This window comes from Lactuca sativa, chromosome 8, assembly GCF_002870075.4.
Source record: "Lactuca sativa cultivar Salinas chromosome 8, Lsat_Salinas_v11, whole genome shotgun sequence".
Lineage (NCBI taxonomy): Eukaryota > Viridiplantae > Streptophyta > Magnoliopsida > Asterales > Asteraceae > Lactuca > Lactuca sativa.
The window spans coordinates 16609806-16630188 of NC_056630.2; the positions used below are offsets into that span (position 1 = coordinate 16609806).

Sequence of the window (20383 nt, forward strand, 5' to 3'; positions counted from 1 at the left end):
ATTCCAAACTTGGTTGTCATACATGGACTGAATCTCGTTGTCCATAGCCTCTTTCCATTTCGTAGACTCCGGGCCTGCCATGGCTTCCTTGTAGCTATTAGGTTCATCAAAATTTATTAGTGTACTATCACTAATAAACATATCACCCTCACTTGTTATATGAGAACCATACAACACAGGCGGGACACTAACTCTACTAGAACATCTAAGAGGTAAAGATTCGTCAATCGGTTCAACCGGAGTTTCCTCCTCGAGTTGAGCGCCAGCTTCAGAGGTTCCTTCATCGCTCGACTCTTGAGCTCTTCAAGATCGATTTGCCTCCCACTGTCCCCTTGGCTTATGAGTTCTCGCTCTCGGAAAACTCCTCTCCTCACAACGAAGACAACATTGTCACTCGATCTATAGAAGAGATAATCAAAGGACTTCTGCGGGTAGCCGATGAAAATACACAACTCAATACGAGGCTCAAGTTTGTCGTGAGTCTCTCGTCTTACGAAAGCCTCGCAACCCCAAACCTTGATATGTGCCAATGAGGTAGCCTTCCCTGTCCACATCTCGTGAGGTGTTTTGGCAACCTTTTTGGTAAGGACTAAGTTAAGGATATGGGCGTCAGTCTCTAAGGCATACCCCCAAAATAATATAGGTAGCGAAGCATGACTCATCATGGAACAAACCATGTCTAGAAAGGTTCGATTAGACCTCTCAGCCACACCATTCAACTGCGGTGTCCTAGGCGGCGTCAATTGTGAAACGATTCCGCATTTCTTGAGGTAGTTGTGGAATTCAAGACTAAGGTACTCTCCACCTCGATCGGATCGAAGCATCTTGATTTTCCTACCCAACTGATTCTCCACTTCTTGCCTAAACTCTTTGAACTTTTCAAAGGTTTTTAACTTGTGCTTGATTAAGTAGATATATCCATATCTGCTATAATCATCGATGAAAGTCACATAGAAGCGGCTCACATCCCTTGTGGTGGATCTAAAGGGCCCACACACATCGGTGTGTATGAGATCCAATAAACACTCATGCCTCTCAAAAGTACCAGTGAAGGGTGACTTGGTCATCTTTCCAATCAAACAAGACTTACACACGGTTCCTAAGGTCGAATGACTCCAACACTCCATCCTTTTGGAGTTGGGCTATGCGCTTCTTGTTGGTATGTCCCAAATGAAAATGCCACAAGCATGCTTTGTCCAAACTATTGGAAGATTCGATATGCAACACATCATTTCCTAAGTTGTCTACAACCATCACAGTTTCATATATTCCATTACAAGGCAATGCTTCAAAATAGAAAACACCATTAATATAAGCATTAATAGAACCCTTTTCATTATCAAATGAATATCTAAATCCTCGTCTATACAAACCATGAAAAGAAATGATGTTTCTTGCCATTTCTGGCGAATAGCAACAATTATTCAAATCTAGCTAGTCCTGATCCATTACTAAGAACTAAAGAGTAAACTCCAATCTTGGTGACAGACGACGATCTTCTGTTCCCCATGATCAAGTTTATCTTCCCATGCTCCACATCCCTATTTCTTCTTAGGACCTGCAAGTCAGAACAAATGTGAAAACCACATCCTGTATCAAGTACCCAAGAAATAGCATGCGATGAATTATTAGATTGAATAGTATAAATACATGCGAAGGACGGCTTGATCTTCCCATCTTTGGTGTCTTGCATATATTTCGGGCAGCTTTTTTTCCAATGCCCTTTCTCATGGCAGTAGTAGCACTCTACATCCTTTAGGTTGGAGGTGGGTCCATCAGAACAAGCCTTGGTTCCACTAGAAGAGGTGCCATCATGGGACTTTCCCTTATGGTGGCTCTTTGAGGGAGCCTTCCTCTTCTTACCCTTTCCTTTCCCAATAGCCAAGATAGGGGCAACAGTAGGAGTAGGAGTTTGTGCAACGGACTTATCCTTAAGGTTGCTTTCAGCAGTCCTCAACAGACCTTGAAGCTTGCTCAACGTGACCTCCTCTTTATTCATGTGGTAGGTCATGCGAAACTGGTTGAAGCAGGGTGGCAGTGAATGAAGGATGATGTCAATCACCAGCTCTTCATCGAAGTTAACATTTAACTTCAGCAGGCTGTCAACATACCTCTACACCTTCTGCAGATGAGCAGTGACAGACTCTCCGTCTCTTATCTTGGTCGTGATCATCGAAGTGATGATCTCGTACCTCTTCTGCCTTGCACTTTGGTGATACCTTTCAACCAAGTCCTGATGCATTTCGTAGGGATAGAAGTCATCGTAGGACTTTTGGAGTTCACCAGTCATGGTCGCTAGCATGATGCAATGAAATTTCGTGGCATCAAAGCTCATGGGCCTTAAAGGCAACGATCTCTTCAGGAGTGGCAGTGTTCCTGTCCACCTCTTTCAGCTCCTTGTCGAGGACATACTCCTTGTCCTTGTAGCGGGTGACCATCCTTATGTTGCGGATCCAATCATTGAAATTGTTTCCGTCGAAGATCACCCTCCTACACAAGTTCATGAGTGAGAATGAGTCGGAGGCGTTTGAGCCAGAAGCGTTGTTGTTCAAGTTCGACATCTGAAAAATAAAAAAGACAAAGTTTGATTAGATAAGAATCCCCAATTAAACACTCAAATGAGAAATTAGGGCTAGGATCCAACAACATTATTTGCAATTTAGAAGAGGGATGTCGTAATCTAAACAAAAAATAATTTGAAGGTAAGTGAATGACGATTCACTAATTTCCACCATGGAAAACAAAAGAGAATTAAGTTTTAAATGTATTGAAAACTCCTAGACCTTTTGAGATTCATTGAACTTTTCAATGGCATATTTAAATCTCGATATGCCCCTCAAGTTTGTGACTGGGATACCGAGGATCACAAACAGGGTGTGAATAACCATGCAAATATACATGGTGACCCCAATGTTACAGTCACCTAATCGACGTGCCGATTAACCACACACGCTCCATCGATCTATGACAAAAGCCATATTCCATGTTACAGTCACATAGATTCTTGTCCAAAAGCCATATTCCAAACTAAAGCATACTAACATAGATCTAGGCCTTAGACATCATTTGGACAGGAAAAGTTCCTTCCTTTTTCTACATGCATGGCCTTTTGGGGTTTAAAAGACCAAAAAGACACTCCATAGCTTGCATGGGGGCTCTAATGGCATAAAGTTTTCACCTTTATGCCATAACAATTCTCAGTGGTTCCAGATCTGAAGGGATCCTTGCTTGGAACGTCCATGTCCCATAGATCAAGATTCTTGAACCAAAACCCTCATAAAATGGACATAAGGAGATCTAATAAACTAATGTCCAAGATAGAGACTTGATTACCAGAAAATACTGAGGATGAAATGTTGTTTCTGGATCTACTAGCTTCCTTCCGAGTCCTCAAGCTTCTCCTCTCTTTAAAAGCTTCAAAACACACGAAGAACACTCAAAAATGGCTCACAAGCTCATGGAAGGCACTAGGGTTTCGTGGATTAGGGTTTGGACAATGGAGGCTGTAAATGAGGCCAGGGGGTATGGGTTAAGGATGCTTAAATTGGGTACAAAACCCGGATTTAGGGTTTCTCAAACCCAGACCAACTCGTCGAGTAGGTCATCCCCGACTCGTCGAGTAGGTCCTTCCATCCGCATCGTAATCTTGCTTCTACTCGTCAAGTCACCCCCTTGGACTTGGCGAGTAAACCTTCATTACTTGGGCTTTTTCTTCATTTAATCAGCCTTCTGGATTTTGGGTGTTACAAATATACCGCATGAAGTTTCTTAAAATTTTTGTATTTTGTTGAGGTGAACATATGCTTATTTCTTTCTGTAGTGGTTAAACAAATCTTCAAGTGAAGACGACCACCACGTTGCCCCCTCCATGGATGCATGATGCATTATACTACACTAAACCAACAAAATAAAAGTAATTACTTTTATCTTATTAAATCACAACTATTGGTATCTTAACTGTGTTCTTTTATGTATTTTATAAAATGCAATGTTGACAAGTTATTGTTTGACATGGCTGGAAAAACGCCTCAACATAGAGAGAGTGTGAAAAATCATATATAACTAACTCTTTGCTTTTAATGCTCTATATTTAGATATGCTTGGATTGCACCTTTTCTTTCAAGATCTAATCTTCGTATATTGCATGTTTGATGTGTCATGTTCTACTTTATATTTATAGGGTTATGGAGGAATAATGTGCTAATGTAAAATAAAGACATTTAAAGTTAATAAGGAACCTTAACTTTAATAGTGAATCTGGTTGTGAGCCTTTCTCCCCAACAACTCAACGCAATAAAGGAATTGGTGCATCAATTCGGAATTTTTGATTCCATCGGTGAAAGGCATGCATTCTCATGCTTCTACAGTAAGAAACAAAACTTCTTCACCACCCATTAAAATTAATAAGAAACGTTAACTTTAATTTATAATGTTTCTTTCTATATAGTTTCTAACAGGTTTATTTTGTTGTCACTAATACTAAAGGGGACGTGTATAAGAAATACAACTTACTGTTAAATTTGATGATTATTGTGATTTTTTTGAAGTATAGACATAAAATGGTCATTTGAATTTATTTGACGGTTTATTAACTTTAGAAAAAGATAAAAGCCTTATTTTATAACACTTTATTCATTTTACCTATACATGAATTAATGAAAAAAAAAACAGCCCTAAAAGAAGGTTATTTTTTGTCTTTTCGTTAGTTTATACACACTTATGTTCGGTAATAAGATACATTATAGTCTTAACTATTTTAATATGTATAAATAATCATAATTTATTGCAAATTTTAATTAGGAACCGTTACAAGTTGTTTGTGATTTAATGTTGATTCAGGAAAGAATCTACCCTAATAAATGAAAATGACTTTGCCACATGTCCTCTTCTCATTCATTTGGACACATGGCATTTTCTAGAAATTTTAAAATTTTCTATTTTCCACTTGTCATTTTATTGTATTTTTGATTTTATTAAATTAAAATCCACATTTAATATATAAGGTAATATATATGTAAGGTATTTATTAGAAATAGTTTATATATATAATGTATCTAATGCATTAAAGTCTCATTATTTTTAATAATTCAAAAAATTTCTTATTTTTCTTATAAATTTAAAGTTTTCAAATTGTTAAAATTTTATATTTAATTTTTTTTAAATAAACTCATGTAATACATGGGTCTCACACCTAGTGAAAGAATAAACCAAATTTCACTTTGACTTTAAAGCTAAAAACGAAGGTTATAAGTTCCGTAAATATGCTTCTTTAATTAGTTATTAGGTTTATGACTAATGATTGTTTTAACCGCATAATATTGAAACTAGAAAGTTATAATAAATAAATTAATTAAAGTACAATGTTATTTCGTGGATTTAACCAACGATTAACAATTTTAATAGTTTTGTGTTTATATATTACTAGTATATTATCTCCATCATTAATTGTATACGGTCTTTTATAATTATATATCTCATTATATAACATAATCATTTTATCATTAACATAAACATAAATATGTTTATATCTTTCAAAACACATTGCAAAATTAATTTAAATTAATAATGAACTAAACTTCAAAATTGTTTTATGTTGTCATGTGTTGTACACCGGTTATAACATAATTACGTATAGAATCAAGGAGAAAGCATATAAGTATTATGAGATTATGGATTCTATAATATCAAGTTGTGATGAGAAATTAAATATCCTCCTACTTTTATTTCTATAAAGAGAAATTAAACATCCTTCTATTTTTTGTTCCTGCAAATCCTCATACCCAATTAAATAATGACATGTGTCATATTTGTATATTAAAGTTTCATTAAATGAACATTAAATGTTACACATGTCATTATTTAATTGGATAGGAGGATTTGTAGGAACAAAAAGTATAAGGATATTTAATTTCTCTTCTATAAATTTTCTACCCAATTAAATGATGACATATGTCATATTAATATACTAAAATATCATTAAATGTTACACATGTCACTATTTAATTTGGTACGGGGATTTGTAGTAACAAAAAATAAAAGGATATTTAATTTTTCAGTTGTGATATGTGAGGCGTGAGCATCCTTCGTACATCTAATTCCTAAGTGTAGTGGTTTCCAAATATATTGAAGCGACAAGAACAAAATCCAAATTCGATAGGAGATTTTGCCCGAAAAACAAGGATGCATGGTATTCCACTATTCCCTACATGTGGAAAGACCCACCTACGTGATTCTCGCCAAGAGCTCAACAAATTTATGGGTAAAGGGACACCTAAAATTCTATAAGTAGAAGGTCATCTTTAGATGTTAATTCTCAATAAATTTTAAGCAATCAAATAGAATTTTATTTTGCAATCACTAGTTTTTATGATTAAATCCCAAAGAGCAATCGGTATGGGTCATAACAACGGTATTTTTGCTTAGGTGGACGTGCCACAACGCTGTCGTAACGGGCAAAACATCCCCCCTTCCCCTCCTTGTTGCGTCGGTTCTCGTTGTCGTTACCCCTTGATGAAACACACACTTTTTCGACCATTGCCAACTTGGGACCGTTGACAAACGGTCAACTTGAAATAAAAAAATATACTTTTTTTTTTACTATAAATACAATATTTTTTTACCAATTTTTTTACAACATTACTTTCTACTCTTCGTATTTTATAAAATTTCATACTTTCTTCAACAAAAAATGGATCAAAATCCAAAAACTCATCCATCAAACCCAAACACACAACCAAACACAACATTGTCTCTCGAATTTGCCGGTTACGAAAATTATTTTAATCTTTTATCGTCTCAAGGATCACCATAAATCTCATACCAAGGAGTCTCTTTCAATCCTGTTTCATCTCCAATGCAATTTTCTAACTCACCTTTCTCTTTGATGCCAACATAACCACCACCTCCAACACAACAATTGGCCGAAGCGCAAACGGGATGTAGTAGGAGAGGGAAAGGGAAAAGGAAAAGGGAAAGGGAAATATATAGCGGTTGAAACATAAATTGAGGAAGTTCCTAATGGTTGACACCAAAAAAGGATTATGCTTTGGCGGCAACATGGTGTATGTAACATCATAAATTTTCAAACATAATTTCTTCGTTTTTAAAATTCACATAATTCTTATAAAACACAATTCACAAATCTCTAAATGACAATTTATCAAAAACACATATTCATAAATTGTTAAACACAATCCAGGATCCTCAAAATGTAAACTCCAACTAGTGTGTACAATCAAGTTGACGCCTTCCCGCGACCCTGAGAAGTACCTGAAACACATAACACATAACACAGTAAGCACGAAGCTTAGTGAGTTCCCCAAAATACCACACATAAATCATTAGCCACTCATGGCTATATCTCATATAAGACCCTCTAGTCGATGTGTCTCAGTGGAACCCTCCGGTCCGACAACTCGGGTGGGCCCTCTGGTCCTAACTCAGTAAAACACAACATAAATCACAAAGACATAATGCAGGATATCATAATACTTAATATAAACACATAAGACCCTCCGGTCACATAAAATTACCACTCAAGGTAAGTATAGTGAGAAGATTCACCTCGTAAGCAAGCAAATAAACCTCGTGCACGAATCGTCGATCTAGCCTCCGCCTAACACATATGATAATTATCTCTAATTAACACTCCAATCACAACTCTAGATAAACCAAAGGCTATTCTCTCTTTCTCTCTAACTCTTGGAATGGGTAAAAGACCATTCTACCCCTCCATGGTCTCCATAATCCCTGTCTTGACCAAACCCTAAAGTCAACTAAAGTCAACACTCGAGTCAATAATTCATGTTGACCTGACTCGTCGAGTACATCTATGTGACTCGTCGAGTCCCATCGTTCCTTCAGAAAATTTGTGAAAACTCAACTTAACTCGTCGAGTTGTCTCATCCACTCGTCGAGTTACTCATGTCCAAACTCGTCGAGGAAAACCCTAGCTGACTCGTCGAGTTGGCTCATTAACTCGGCGAGTCCCTTAAGTCTCTTTTCTCATTCATATGTTTTAAGGCAGATTCACAACCCCAAACTCTAGATCTAGCCTCCCAAGGCTGAAATACCACGTAAAGCTACAATCTTTACGTTCATGCATGTCACTTAGGGCTTGAAATGCCAAAACAAGCTCCATTTAGGGTCTTAAGCATAAAAGCTCCTCTATAGTTGGATAAAGCTGGGACCTTTGGACTCTAGGGACCTCACAAGGTCCAGATCTGAAGTCTCAGTCTCTTGGTGAGTTCAACACACTCAAAGTCTCAAGGAAAGATGGAAAAAACCCTAAAACTCCATGAAAACGAGATCTAATCACAATAATGAGCAAGGTGAAGACTTTTTACCTTCAACATAAGCTATAGATGAAATAACACCAGATCCAACAACCTCTTCTCGTTCCTTGCTTTGATACTCTTCTCTTCTCTTCTCTTCAAAAGGTGCACTAAAATGCCCAAAGATTAGCTCTCTATCTCTCTTACCTCAATATAAACGATTAGGGTTTCACACAGGGGAGTAAGGTGGCTGGTGGGGCTGAAATGAGGGCTTACGGTCCTTTAAATAGGACCTAAACACAGAGATTTAGGGTTTCCTCTCACAACGCCAACTCGGCGAGTTGGTCCCTCTGACACATCGAGTTGGTCATAAAAACCCACGTGGCCAATCCGTCTCTACTCGACGGGTTGGGGCATCCAACTCATTGAGTTGCTCAAACAACTCATAATAAATATATAAATATTATACATGGGAGTCGGGATGTTACAGTGTAGTGCTTCAAAAACGAAAACCATGGAAATTGTATGAATAAAGGTGTTTACTGGGAGGCGGTGCTTGAAAATTTTCATGCTATGTTGAAGAAAAAACTGTATCGCAATATGGGCATGCTAAGTAGCAAATGAAATCAAATAACTAATCAGTGCACAAAATTCAATGGTATTTACACCAGGCTTTAGGCATGACAACCTAGCAGAACCAACGACTTTGATTCGTTCAAATCTGCAAAAGAACAATATCGGGTTGAAATGGGACACATGCTCGAGTTCGAGAAAGAATGGGAGTTGGTGATCCAAAGTGGATTAAAACTCCTACATTCAATCGAAGCGGTCGAGAAATTCGGGTCCATTGAACGTTTCGAACGCACAAACTCATATCAGCATCAACGCCAACACGGATGATATTTTGGATGATGTCGAGGAGATCTCCCCACCACGACAATCGGGTGGACGCGACAACGCAAGGCGCGTTGAGAAACATGCTGAGGAGGTTGAGGCAAAAGCAAGATACATGGTGGACATGAAAACGAAGTCCGAGGAGCACAACTTATTGCAAAAAACGTTTAAATGTCAGCACTTGGAGTTCCTTGAAAGGAATGTGCGGGAGGAAATGGAGCTACGCGAGCAAGAACTAATGACGAACCATTTGACGACTCTTCGAACTAACGAGGAAGATTTATCGCTCCGAGCTTTGGGGGTGCTTAAAGCCATGAATGATAGGATCGTGAACAAATATATGCATTAGGAGTGTCGTGTTACATATTTGAATTAAAACTATCTTTTTTTATGATGTTATTTTTAGGATTTAAATGTTATGTTTTATTAGGATTTAAATTTTATGTGTTTTTGGTGTTTAAATGTTATGTGTTATTTAAATATGTTTGTTTTATAAAAATATATTTATTTTAATTTAAAAATAATATGAAATGAAAAATAATGGGTGTTATAACATGTTCTAACATGGTGACTATTTTCTTACTTGGTGTTATAACATCATTGATAATGTGGCATGTGAGGCATCATCAAATTGGTATTATAACATATTGTCCATACCCAGTGCTCTTAAAGAGTGTTACCGAGTTTTCTTCTCGATGATATCATATCAAAAAATCAAATATAATAATCGAAGACATTATTAATAGGATTAACTATACAAAAAATTATTGAGTTTTTTTTTATTAAATTTCAATTTTAATTTTTCCTAAAAAAAACTCTTATAATTTTTATTTTTTTATTTATAATTTTAACTGATTTAACAATAATCTTTCGGTTTTAAAATATCTTTTTAAAGAACTTTATTACATAGAAACTCTCAACTTTTTTTCCTTGAAAATATAATATTTGGTAAACTTCTTTGTTTTACCATTTTTTGTTTTGATTTATAATTCATCTATTTTTATGTTGTTCTTGATAGTTTTTTATATTAAAAATTGAATGAGACATTTGATTTTTTTTTAAAACAAAAAGAAAGGATATTGGATTTTTTTGAAAAATACATATCTAAATCTATTTATGGGATGCTCTGATATTGTAATTTAAAAGTGATTTAGGTGCAGAATGTTGTCACATGAAAACGATATGGTTGGGATTATTTTACCTCTGATTTTATGTATTCACAATATTTAATCTTTTACCGAACAAAATGTATAAAACTAAAGTATATCGACATATGCATTCAAACTCAATAATACTTCCAGATATAGGAAATTGTGATGCATTTGGGACACATTTAGATACGAAGGAAAGAAGTATTGGTGATACTTCCATTTATAGTAAATTGTGATGCAAATGGTGTTGGTAATTTGTATCATTAATGTGTATTTAAGTGTAATGAATTGACTTGTTTATCAAATTTAATCTTGATGAGTATTAAACAAGTAAGAAAGATGTGGAGTGCACACTTGTTTAAGTTTATTCAAGATTAAAAGTAGATTGTCATTTAGGGGCGAAGCCCCTAAACGAACGGGGTCCGGGGGCAGCGCTCCTGGGAGCGGGGTCCAAGGGGAGGCAGTCGCTGGCTAGGGTTGACGCAAATTTTTTTTATATGAGTTATATTGCTATATAAAAAATGCCTTAGACATTTGAATTTTTTGTAAATGAACCCGATTTTTTACTTCATTTTGACATTTATTAATGATTCCGTTTTAGTGACTGTTATTGGTTTTGACGGTTGGAGTAGTTTTTTGGACAAAGAAAACTATCTTGACAGTTTTCAGACAAATGAACTACTTAATCATTTTGGTCATCATTTTTTCTAGTACAACAAAAATCACGAAATTCATAACCATATTTTCTGTTATTGCTCTCAATTTTGAGTCTTATCCAATTAAAAATTAGAAGTATCACCCAAATACTTTAATCTGAAAGTGAAACCACAATTCTGAGAATTTTCAAGCCTTTCTATACCCCAGTTTTCTTACATTTGGGACACGTTTAGATATAAAGGAAAGAAGTCTTGGTGACGTCATACTTGTAGGATTCGAAATTTGATGACATCATTAAAAAAACCTCTTTATGTGAATCTATAGTCTCAGGATTGAATCAATTCAACTTATGCGAACAGGTTGATGACAAACCCTCATTTCTCCAACATGCAAAAAAAATTTGGGCCATTAAGACTTTTCTAAGACATAAAATAACATTTTTATGGTTTCACGATTTTATTAGTCATTTTTTATTTATGGTTTATTTAAATTATTCAATATAGACCTTATTTTTATTAATTTTGGTCCCTAAGCAATCCATGCCTGAACTACGTGGCAAATTCCCAGCTCAATGGGGCTTCTGGTGAGGAGTTTAGAACCTTAAAGTGTTGCATTATTGTTACTCAACAATTACAACTTAACATCATATATCACTTTTTCATGTTTATTTTTATCTGAAATCAATTATTGAAGCGTTAAAGGCTTTTAACGCCAATTATGTAACTTGTAAGCATGAAAACATACTTTTGCATATGATTAACTAATAAACAGCATGATATTTTGTGTGCAAAATTGTCTCAATTGCATATAAAAAAACACATGAAATCTCATACCACTTTGATGGGTAATACATATGAAAATAATTGTTTCACACTATTAAACAAGACATTGCTTGATAACGTTTTTGCCATATATTTTCATGTTAATTTTTAAAAAAAACAGTAAACTAAATTGTAAAATGACGTTTTACAAGTTTTTAATGTTGGTAAATTTGAATTCATTTATATCTATACTAGTTTATAATCCGTGGAAACCCCGGTTACAAAATTAATTAAACTTTCTTAATGAGAACTCAAAAATTATTAATTAATTATTTTAAATAAATTATTAATTAAAATATATTTTTTAGTTATATAAAATTAGAATCGTTAATTTAAATAAATATATAAATATTATATCACGTATAATTTGTATCAATTTTATTTTAATTTTATTCTAATGTTATTAATTTAATTTAATTAGAGTGAGAAATTTAAAATGGAGAATTAATATATTGACAAGTGGTATGCATTAATTATGAGGCCTAATATGATGACAAATGACAAAAAATGAATAAAATATATATTAATTAGGAGGCCTAATAGGATGACACATATCAAAAGGATATTAAAACTATTCTTTTATTAGAATAGGGATTAAAATAATGACTAGTTTATAACCCGTGGGAACCACGAGATATAAAATTAATTAAACTTTCATAATAAAAATTTATAACTATTAATCAATTATTTTAAATAAATCATTAATTAAGAGATATATTAAAATTTTAAAGTTATTATAACTTCAAATTTAACATATAATTAGAAAATCTAATTTTGAATTTTAAAATGAGTTACCTAATATATCTAAATGACACATGACATAATATTAATGATGAGTTGTATTAGAGTGACATTTAATAAAAAAAGATTAAAACTATTTATTCATTAGAATAGAAAAATTATAACTTCACTTTAATGGTTATACTTTTTTTTGTTTTCTTAAAAATTTAAATTTTATTTTAGAAATAAATAACTAAATATTACGGATGGAGTTCTTTTAGAAAAAAGAAACAAAAAAGTTCAAATATTATTAAAAGTTGACAAAATGGACCGGGATCACGCTCACCAGTCACCAGCGGGATGATAACAATAACATTAGACGAAATTCCCAAACTGCCCTTTACTTCTTTCCTATAAAACCTCCTGCTTTCCCTAACCCTTCCATCATCCCCCTTTTCCGACCTCCGATCACCGGTCACATCCTTTTCCGAGGCTAATCTCTTACAGAACTGGCCAACTTTCAAGAAGCTCTGGAGGATTCCGGCAACGGGAGCGTGGTGCTCTCCCTATACCATGCGTTAAGCTCTCGTGACGTCCAAGTCGTAAACAAACTCTTAGCTCCTGATCTCGAGTGGTGGTTTCATGGCCCTCCGTCTCATCAGTTTATGATGCGATTGCTCACCGGAACTGATAAAGAAATCACCGACTCCTTTGAATTCGTGCCTCTTTCGATTGACGCCTTCGGATCTACAGTCATCGTCGAAGGCTGCGATCAACGCCGTGATATCTCCTGGATCCACGCCTGGACTGTCAACTCGCATGGGATAATCACACAGGTTAGGGAATACTTCAACACTTCCCTCACTGTCACTCGGTTCCTTAACTCTACCAAACCTGTTTCCGTTACTTCGTTACATTGCCCTTCCGTTTGGGAGAGTAGCCTCGCTAATCGCATCGGAAAATCTGTTCCTGGTTTAGTTTTAGCAATATAAAATAAGGATAACATCAGTTAATAAGAGCAAATCAAAGTCGTGGTATCCTGCCTCTGAGAGGATGTAAGATATTCACGGCTAGTTTATGTGGTTATCAATTTCATTTTCTGCTAGCTGTGTTTGAGAATAAGTGTAATACATCATGTTGATGCTACCCTATTTGTGTTCAATCTATTTCGTTGATATAAAATCGTATGTTTGTTTTATGATGAAATTGCATTATATTGATTTCCGAATTTTTGTAGTTCTACAAGATATGGATTTTAAGCTATGCTCTTGGATGTTATTACACACATTATCAAGGTGTATTCGTTAAATCAACCATAAGAATTGCATCCCTTTAACTTTTGTAGTATACAAGTGGTAAAATGTATCTTGAAGCTGATTTTTGATTATTTAATAATGTTAGCAACGATTTATTTGATTTTATTCGATTTCTCTGATTCTCTCTTCTTTCTTTAATTATTATAGTAGTATGTTACTTTTCATACTCAAGAACACAATATTAAAATCAGATTTTGTTTTAGGATATTATTATTCTTAAACAAATTTAAGTTAAGGTATCTAACTTTGAGCCTTTTTTGGAATACCTTAGACTTAACATAATAAATATCTAAAAGGATTAAACATGAGAATAATGCATGTAGCAAATAGATTTGGAATCTTTATAACTTTATTTCACTTTCATTCATGTTTGGATGCCAGTTTTTTCTGAGGATATGCTTTCAAGTTTCAACATTATCCCTTTTGCCAATGCACCACACTCATACACATTAATTGGGTGCATATTTCAAAATGTTTTTCAATAATATCTTGCAAACATATACATCCATGAATCATTAATTGTACATGGCATTATGTTTCGTAGAATATACAAGAATAATCCAAATCTAACATACCACAAACGACAAAAGAATGTTAACTAAAGAAGCTCGACCCTAAGGCATATAAAACCTGATAATCTTAGTAAGCTTAACTATGAAAGAGTAAAATCAAATGTACAAAACGTAGCATACTTTTTTTTTAATCTTTTCTCCAAATATATACTTCCATGAATCATTAGTTACCAAGAGTGTCCAAGCAATCCGGTGTGATACAATAAAAATATGAGGTTGATCGGTACACAATAATTTGTGCTTTAAAATATTGTATTGTACAATTCTATAAAACATAAATTGTAATGTATGGAGAAGAATTATTGTGTACGAATCACTTTATTAAAAATATTGGTAAAAAAGAAAAGAAATAAGAAAGTAATGATTGAATCACTTTATTAAAAATATTGGTAAAAAAGAAAAGAAATAAGAAAGTACTGATTGACATGGTCGTTTTTACTAGCCATAATACATTGTAACCATGTAATGGGAGTGGTTGAGGAGTAAAATTACATACACAAATTAAAAATATTATTAATGTTCTCTAATTGGTCTCATATATAGACATTGAGACAGATTGACATGGGTTGTTTAAATGGTATCGATTACCAATTTTCTTTTCAATATATTGTATGATCCTAGAAGACAAAGTAACTATCAACGACTAATATAGAAAAATGTAACATTAAATAAAAGTACAGGGACCATTATGTCAATAGAAAGAAGTTGTCAAGATTGACCACAAAGTAGTTCAACGCATCAATGGCTTCCAACTCTTTTCAAAATTCTAGTTAGGCTTCTTGTGATATGTTTTTGTTTTATTTTCACGGAAGCAATAAAATTTCAGTTGTTACTATCTTTCTTTCTTCTTCTTCTCTACTTTTTTTTTCTTTGTGTTGTATCATTATTATAACAAAGTGGTATCAGGCTCTAATGGAAAAGATCAATTGGAGTTTCTTCCATGATCTTTGGATATGTTTTTTTGTACTGACCTTGATTTTCTCTATTTTCTCCATAGATATCATTTCCTATTTTGCCCCTTAATCATAGGTCAATCTTCTCCATGTTTCCTTAGTTATTTTGTTCCCTCTTGTATTTATATTTCATTTTCTCTGTCCCTAAACGTATGAAAGAAAAATACTTTTTCGAGTGATCAATTTTGATATGGTATCAGAGCGGTGTTAAATTAAAACTCGAAAGAGGCAATCATGCCTGGAGAGAAAGAAAACAAAGATGATGCAGGGAGTAACGGTGGTGCTTCTGATCACAACTCATATTATTACCTCCATGCCTCAGATTATCCAAGGCAAATGCATGTTAATGATGTGCTTACAGATGCAAACTACATGGATTGGTCATAGGAAATGTTGAATTTCATGTTCGCCAAGAACCAGATTGGCTTCATTGGTGGGTCAATCAAGAAACCTGCACCTAATTCAAAGGATTACATGGGTTGGATGAGGTGTGACACCATGATCAAAGGGTAGTTAAACACTGTCATGGAGAAAGAAATCAGAACGAGCGTGGAGTATGCAACGACGCTCAAGAGAGATATGGGAAGATTTAAAAGAACGACTTGGAAAGAGGAATGACTCTAGAGCATATGAAGTGAAGTAATCACTTAGCACCATCAAGAAAGAAGGGTTATCTGTCTCGGCCTATTAGACAAAATTGTGAGGGCTATGGGACGAAATCCAATATGCTTTTCCAACACCCACGTGTGACTGCAATAGTTGTACTCGTGGGATCGGTAAGAGGCTCGGAGAACAAAAGGATACTGAGAGACTCTATGAGTTTTTGTTGGGATTAGATGTTGAGTTTGGATTCATTAAGACTCAAATCCTTGCTATGCAACCGACACAAGTCTAGGGATTGCTTACCATATGGTGGCAGATGATGAACAACAAAGGGTTGTGTCTAAGGCCAAGAGAACAACAGATGTCACTGCGTTTCAAGCTTTGTTCTAGCGAAAAGGGATCAGAAACAACTAAACAAGTTCGAGCGAAGAGACGGGAAACGCAATGTTGGTGATCCAATTGAACATTGTAACTTTTGTGGTAAAGATGGACACAACACAGATGGTTGTTTCAAGAGAATTGGGTATCCAGAGTGGTGGCCCGGGAAAGGGAAACAATCCAAACCAAGAGTTGCATGTGTTGAAGGCGAAACTAGTCTCATTCCAGGGTTAAGTGAAGAATAGTACCAACAATTTGCAAAGTTCTTTGAAGGCAAGGCATGAGCAGCAAAAGAAGTAAGACAACCTGTTGCAAACATGGCATGTAACCTTGGTGAAAAGGGTAAGTGGGTCATTGACTCAGGTGCCACCAACCACATCCACTACAAGAAAAACACGATTTTGCTAAGGAAGGAATCCGTTGCAAAAAGATGAAACTATGTTGCAAAAAACGAATAGCTATGGAATTTGCAATTGAACAGTTCCGTCCCAAAAAACCTCGTAGCGAAGGTGTTGCAACGGAAACAATAATTCCGTTGCAAATGTGACAACATAATGAAATCCGTTGTGGATGGTATTCCGTAGTAGGATTCCGTGGTAGTTATTTCATCAAAAATTTCGTTGTATTCAATCCATAGTAAAATTCGTGGTGATGAATCTCTAGCAGAATCTGTGGTGATGACTCCCTAGCTAAATATGTGGTGATGATTCCCTAGCTAAATCCATTGTGATCACTCCCTAGATAAATCTGTGGTTTTGGTTCCATAGCAAAATCCATGGTCTATAATCTGTAGTAGATTCCATAACAAAGATTCCATAGCAAATTACGTAGACATGCTTCCGTAACAAATTCTATTGCCACGTTTCCATAGCACAATCCATAGACAATTTTGTATGAATATTTTCGTTGCAAAGCTAGACAGCTACAGATGGATAACTAATTTATAAATTAATTCCTAATTATTTTGTACGAATTTATAAACAGAAAAATATTAAAAAATTGAATAAGATTTATATCATAAAACAAAACAAAAATATTTATTACATGGAAATATCAACACTCCATGATCTACTACTTTCCCACATATGATGTAACTAAACTAGACATAAAAAATCTATAGATCTATTTTCTATTAAAAAAAACAAAAAAAAACTAGAAACCTTATTTTCTTCAACCACATCCTCATCCATGCCCCATGAAATACCATCCGCAAGTGGTGCTTCTCTTTTTGCGTGTAGAAGTGTAGCTTCCATGTTACGATTCTCTTGTCGAATTTTAAGATTTTTAACACTTTGCATGTCTTTTTCCTTTTACAACAAACAAGAAACAGTTATGAACTTCTATGGCATCATATGAAAATAAAATAGGCTTCAAGTTAATGAGATAGTTGAAGGGCCTTACCAGAGGCATTAAGTCAGTTGGTCCTTGAAATATGTACAACCTAGTTGAACTGTACGTAAAGAAAACAAAAGCAAGAATACTTGTTAAATTCAAATGAATGACACAAAACGATAAAAGAATAACATACAAATGCAAGAACTTACTGGCCAAATCGAAGAACATCACCAACATGGAGCTCCATATACACCTTTTTATTCACCTAATTAGTGTAAAGGGATAAAATATAAAGATTATAATGCCCATCATACAATAGTTATTTGTATTGATGTATAAAGTTGAAATGAAAGTTTAAGTATCTGGTTCTTGTTTATGAATGTTCCATGTGTACTAATAAGATCATACATGAAAGCACCACCAAATTTGTTGAAGTGGAGAGCTAGTAGAGAAAAAGGTATGTGACTAAGTTGAAATCCTAATGTTAAAGACATTATCAAGATCGTAATGATTTCTTAATAGAGGATTGAAAAGCACAAAGATTAAGAGACATGTTGCAGGGTGAATGAATCTGTTGTATCAGGGAAGATAAAAGCTAATGCTTACCAACATGAAATCGAGATATGGTTGGATGCTCAAGAATATAATCATAAAGATCTACTCTCCTGAAATGCCAGCTCCCTTCTCATACCTAGTCAATAGCAAGCAAATATAACTCAGCAAAATCAACAAAGATTAAAATTAGGTTTAACCATTGCACATAATTGATTACTAAATTATAGGAATGAAGTTTTGTACCCAATTGATTAAGCCAAAACCAGTAAACATACTTGATTTTCCAGAATACATGCTCAGAATACATGATCAATCAATACAAAGACAAAGACAGTAACATAATTGATTACCAAATGATATGAATGAAGTTTTGTGTTTCACTAATATTGGTAACTTCTGTCTCACTACCAGATTGATTAGGTCTAGATTGATAAATGTTTTTCCTACCAAATGCCATAATCGGCAACCACAAAAAGAGTAGAAGAAGAAAGATAGAAATCGGAGGTGATAGATGAAATTAGGATGATTGAAGTAGCATACCTGCATGTCGACATGATTGTATAAAAAGATTATCGGCAGAACACAAAAGTCATTGGAAGAAATCGAGGAGACAAATTGGACTTTTCTGAAACATCGATTAATAAAAGTTACGACTCACTATTCAATCACCGATCCCAACCATTCAATTCGCGTTTCAATTGTTGTTGGTTCATCAATTCAATCAGGAAAACGATGTTCTGAATAGCGAACAGAAGACTCAAATTCACGTTTCCAGGTCGATTGATTTGTTGTACCGGGATGAACCGAGATAGCGATGTGAACGTCCCCGGTTTCGATTGGGTAGGGGTTCGGGCCTCTTTGAGCGATCTAGATAACTATGCAACAAAACATGAAGCCTAACAATTGAGCCATGAGACAACAACAGATTAGAACGGTAAGCTAACCTAGACAACTTCGGAAGATTAGACAACGAAGGAGTCGGCGACAGAGGATTCAAGGTCTGCTCTAGCGGCGGGTTCGGCGGTGAACGACGTCCTTTAGGAGTCTCATAAGGAGGTAAGCGGCGGTAGGCGGAGGCTGAGATAGAAGGCAATCGTCAAGCGACAAGCGGAGGCTATTGGCCTATGACGATTACAAGAGGTGGACCTACGATGGGAGGCGACCGTTGGATAGAGGTAAAACTAAGATCACCATCGAGTATAAGACTGAGAGATTTAGATTTAAGGGCGACATTGAAGTCTGAACTGAAGTTGAAGCAAGAAGTGGTGGATCGAATACATGGTTCTAACTTCTAATCTGCACAAGCAAACCCTAAAAAATAGATTAAAAACTTAAATTGGGAGAATTTCGTTTTCCCGCTCTACGAAAAAGGAGGCGGAATAAGGTTTCGTTTCTATGTTTACAATTTGGGATTTATATATAAGATCTCCTTTTTCATCCTTTTATTAAAAATTAAATTAAATATATATATATATATATATATATATATATATATATATATATATATATAACTTTAATACAAACTTTGATATATATTTAATATAAACTAGCAGGAATTACCCACGTTCTTGACGTTGAGTTGGATCAGGTTTATAAGTAAGGGTATTTTACAAATTGAATATAGTTGGCTCATCTTGCAATTTCTATGTTATGATGGGTCATGGGTCAATATGGTAATACCCATGGATGACATATAAGTGATGGGTCAATGTGGTAGTTGGTTATAATGTCATGGTAATACCTATGGATGACATATGGGTCATTGGTCCATATGGTAGTTGTTTATAGTATCATGGTAATACTCATGGATGACATATGGATCATGGGTCAATATGGTAGTTGCTTATAATGTCATGGTAAAACCCATGGATGACATATGGGTCATGGGTCATGTGGTAGTTGCTTATAGTGTCGTGGTAACACCCATGGATGACATATAGGTCATGGGTCATGTGGTAGTTGGTTATAGTGTCATGGTAATGCCCATGGATGACATATAGGTCATGGTTCATGTGGTAGTTAGTTATAGTGTCATGGTAATACCTATGGATGACATATGGGTCATTAGTCAATGTGGTAGTTTCTTGTAGTGTTATGGTAATACCCATGGATGACATATGGGTCATTGGTCAATGTGGTGGTTGATTATAGTGTC

General features: G+C 34.9%; 2 protein-coding genes across 6 annotated transcripts; one reads left to right on the forward strand and one right to left on the reverse strand.

Moving 5' to 3' along the window:
• Nucleotides 1-12950: 12950 nt before the first annotated feature.
• LOC111919674 (wound-induced protein 1) lies at nucleotides 12951-13714 on the forward strand. The gene has a single exon (XM_023915250.2). It carries the CDS (start codon nucleotides 13182-13184, stop codon nucleotides 13506-13508), a length of 327 nt encoding a protein of 108 aa, XP_023771018.1. The 5' UTR covers nucleotides 12951-13181; the 3' UTR covers nucleotides 13509-13714.
• Nucleotides 13715-17304: 3590 nt separating this feature from the next.
• Nucleotides 17305-19603, reverse strand: LOC111919673 (uncharacterized). 5 transcript variants are annotated; one of them, XM_023915249.3, is made up of 5 exons: nucleotides 19173-19603; nucleotides 18280-18364; nucleotides 17883-17938; nucleotides 17740-17788; nucleotides 17305-17645 (listed from the first exon to the last, which is right to left on the reverse strand). In XM_023915249.3, exons 2-5 carry the CDS (start codon nucleotides 18322-18324, stop codon nucleotides 17433-17435), a joined length of 363 nt encoding a protein of 120 aa, XP_023771017.1. In that variant the 5' UTR covers nucleotides 18325-18364; nucleotides 19173-19603; the 3' UTR covers nucleotides 17305-17432. The 5 variants fall into 5 exon arrangements, with proteins under 5 accessions (XP_023771017.1, XP_023771016.1, XP_042753553.1 ...); XM_023915248.3 differs by having other exon boundaries at nucleotides 18472-19603; XM_042897619.2 differs by having other exon boundaries at nucleotides 17306-17645; nucleotides 18280-19103.
• Between the last annotated feature and the right edge of the window lie 780 nt (nucleotides 19604-20383).

What these genes read in the sequence shown, in the direction of transcription:
- LOC111919673 (XM_023915249.3), bottom strand. Translation starts at nt 18,324, where the DNA reads ATGATTATATTCTTGAGCATCCAACCATATCTCGATTTCATGTTG. An exon ending in CATATCTCGATTTCATGTTG is followed by an intron (nt 17,939 to 18,279) that starts GTAAGCATTAGC and finishes TACACTAATTAG; the next exon opens with GTGAATAAAAAGGTGTATAT. An exon ending in CAACTGACTTAATGCCTCTG is followed by an intron (nt 17,646 to 17,739) that starts GTAAGGCCCTTC and finishes TTGTTGTAAAAG; the next exon opens with GAAAAAGACATGCAAAGTGT.
- LOC111919674 (XM_023915250.2), top strand. Translation starts at nt 13,182, where the DNA reads ATGATGCGATTGCTCACCGGAACTGATAAAGAAATCACCGACTCCTTT.